Here is a 1,943-nt window from a genome sequence, read left to right as displayed (position 1 = left end):
CACGTTGTTCGTTGTTCCTCACTCACCAAACCCCCTGTTCGAGCATCTCATAACGAGAAGAAAAAGAAAAAGAAAGAAACAGCCAAAAGCATCCAAAATCCCGGCGCTGCTACATGAAAATAATGAAAAAAAGTATTAGGTAGACACCGCTGTCATATGCGGCCTGGTCTGATTGCTCCCTTTGCGTATACAAAGGAAACTCGTTCGAGGGATGCCCATTACATCCGCTCCATCAGGTCGCTTCCCGAGATGCTGTTCGAAGAGGAGCTGCGACCGCTGAGGTTGAAACCGTCGCTCGGCATCAGCAGGTCCGGCACGCCCTTGGTCATAACCTGCGGGACCGGCAGTTTTCTCTGCGAGCCGTCGGTGCGGCTCAGAATGTCGCTCAGAGAGATACCACCGCTTGGCTTGGCCGTTGCATTGGCAGGCGTGGGCGCCGTGTATTTCGACGAATCGGGCTGCGGCTCCAGCGGCGCCAGAGCAGGCGTCGTGTGCGAGTGCAGAGACAGTTGGCGGAAAGGCGGCAGCTCATACGTGCTCGAGAACGGACGCAGGCGAGGCGAGTGGGCGGGGGTTGCAAGCGGCGTGTGGTCGGGGGTCGGCGACAGTGAGTCGTGCGAGAACGTCGGCGACGACGGGGCGGTCGAGTTGGGGGAGTTGGGCCGCGAGCGCTTGGCATGACGGTAGGCATGGAAGTGCTCGTCACTATTGCCGTTGCCGTTGCTGGCTCCGTGCGGAGCCTGGTGGCCGTCCTCGTGCGAGTGGCTCCGCGACATGTGGTACGCGGACAGCGAGGGCAGGCGCTGCTGCGACGAGTGGTGGTAGCTGTTGTAGTACGACGAAGGCGGGCTCGTGTGGAGACTGCTGCTGCCGTGGTGGCTCGAGTGGTGGCTCGAGTGGTGATGCAGGTGGTGGCTATTGCTGTGGCTGTGGTGCCGCGAGGACGAGGGCGAAGAGTAGTGCGAAGGAGGTGCCATGACGGTCTCCCGCTCGACCTGATGCGCAGCCTTGGCCAGCATGGCAATGTCCATGCCCTGGTGGGACTGCTGAGGACTCGTGTTGCCAAATGCGCCGCCGAGACGGCCGTTACTCGAGCTGCTGCCGCCGAACGAGGGCTTGAAGCCATTGGCCAGGCTGTACGAGGAGTACGTGTGCGGAGGGCTGTGGTTGGGCGAGCCCAGGGCCGAGGGCGGCGCAGAGCGGATGGCCTTGGCACCAGCAGGCGGCGGCATCAGACTCTCGGCGGTGGGGTTGTAGGACGCATGCGGCATGTGCGAGGCCTTGTTGTGGCGGCGCGAGTTGGGGTTGTTGTGTATCCGCGAGTGGCGCGTGAGCTCGTCGGACCGGGAAAAGCGCTTGCTGCAGCCAGGGAACTGGCAGGCGTGGGGCTTCTCGCCCGTGTGAGTGCGGATGTGGCGCGTCTGGTGCTCCAGGCGGTGGAAGGCCTTGTCACAGAGCGGGCACTTGTACGGACGCGGCATCTCTGGTGTTGCGTCCGCACCCTGGCCGTTGGGGACGGGGCCGTTGGGGCGAATGCTGGTCGAAGACGAGGCGCCCGAGGTGGACTCGGCAGAGCCCATCTCGACGTCGGCCGCCTCGTTCTGAAGCTGGTGGTTCATACTGCTGATGCTACTGCTCGTAGCAGTTGACGACGGCGTAGAGTCGTGGTTCAAAAGGTTGGAAAAATCCACGGCGGACTGTGCTCGCTGCATTGAGGCCGTCGTGTGGTTCCGGGAAGGATATCCCAGAAGACAGGCCAGACGAGAACGAAAGGTGAGGACAAATGTTTGACCGTCCCTGATGTCGTTGTGGTGTGGGGTTTTTTTTCCTCTTTCTTTTTCCTTTGCAGAAGAGAGCAACGAGGGGCTTCCTATCGAAGGGGCGTATGAGGTGGGAGCGTTGGTATGCTGGCTGTGAACACGCTGTGCTCGACAATCGTGATG

At 61.3% G+C, this 1,943-nt stretch overlaps 1 protein-coding gene across 1 annotated transcript; it reads right to left on the bottom strand.

The window, feature by feature from the left end:
- Nucleotides 1-218: 218 nt before the first annotated feature.
- SPSK_00519 (zinc-finger protein CreA/MIG) lies at nt 219-1,712 on the bottom strand (the record flags this gene model as incomplete). Its single annotated transcript, XM_016727486.1, has 1 exon — nt 219-1,712. One exon carries the CDS (start codon nt 1,710-1,712, stop codon nt 219-221), a length of 1,494 nt encoding a protein of 497 aa, XP_016582782.1.
- Between the last annotated feature and the right edge of the window lie 231 nt (nt 1,713-1,943).

The sequence above is a fragment of the Sporothrix schenckii genome, assembly GCF_000961545.1.
Source record: "Sporothrix schenckii 1099-18 chromosome Unknown Cont49, whole genome shotgun sequence".
NCBI lineage: Eukaryota > Fungi > Ascomycota > Sordariomycetes > Ophiostomatales > Ophiostomataceae > Sporothrix > Sporothrix schenckii.
This window is presented reverse-complemented; position numbering and strand designations above follow the sequence as displayed.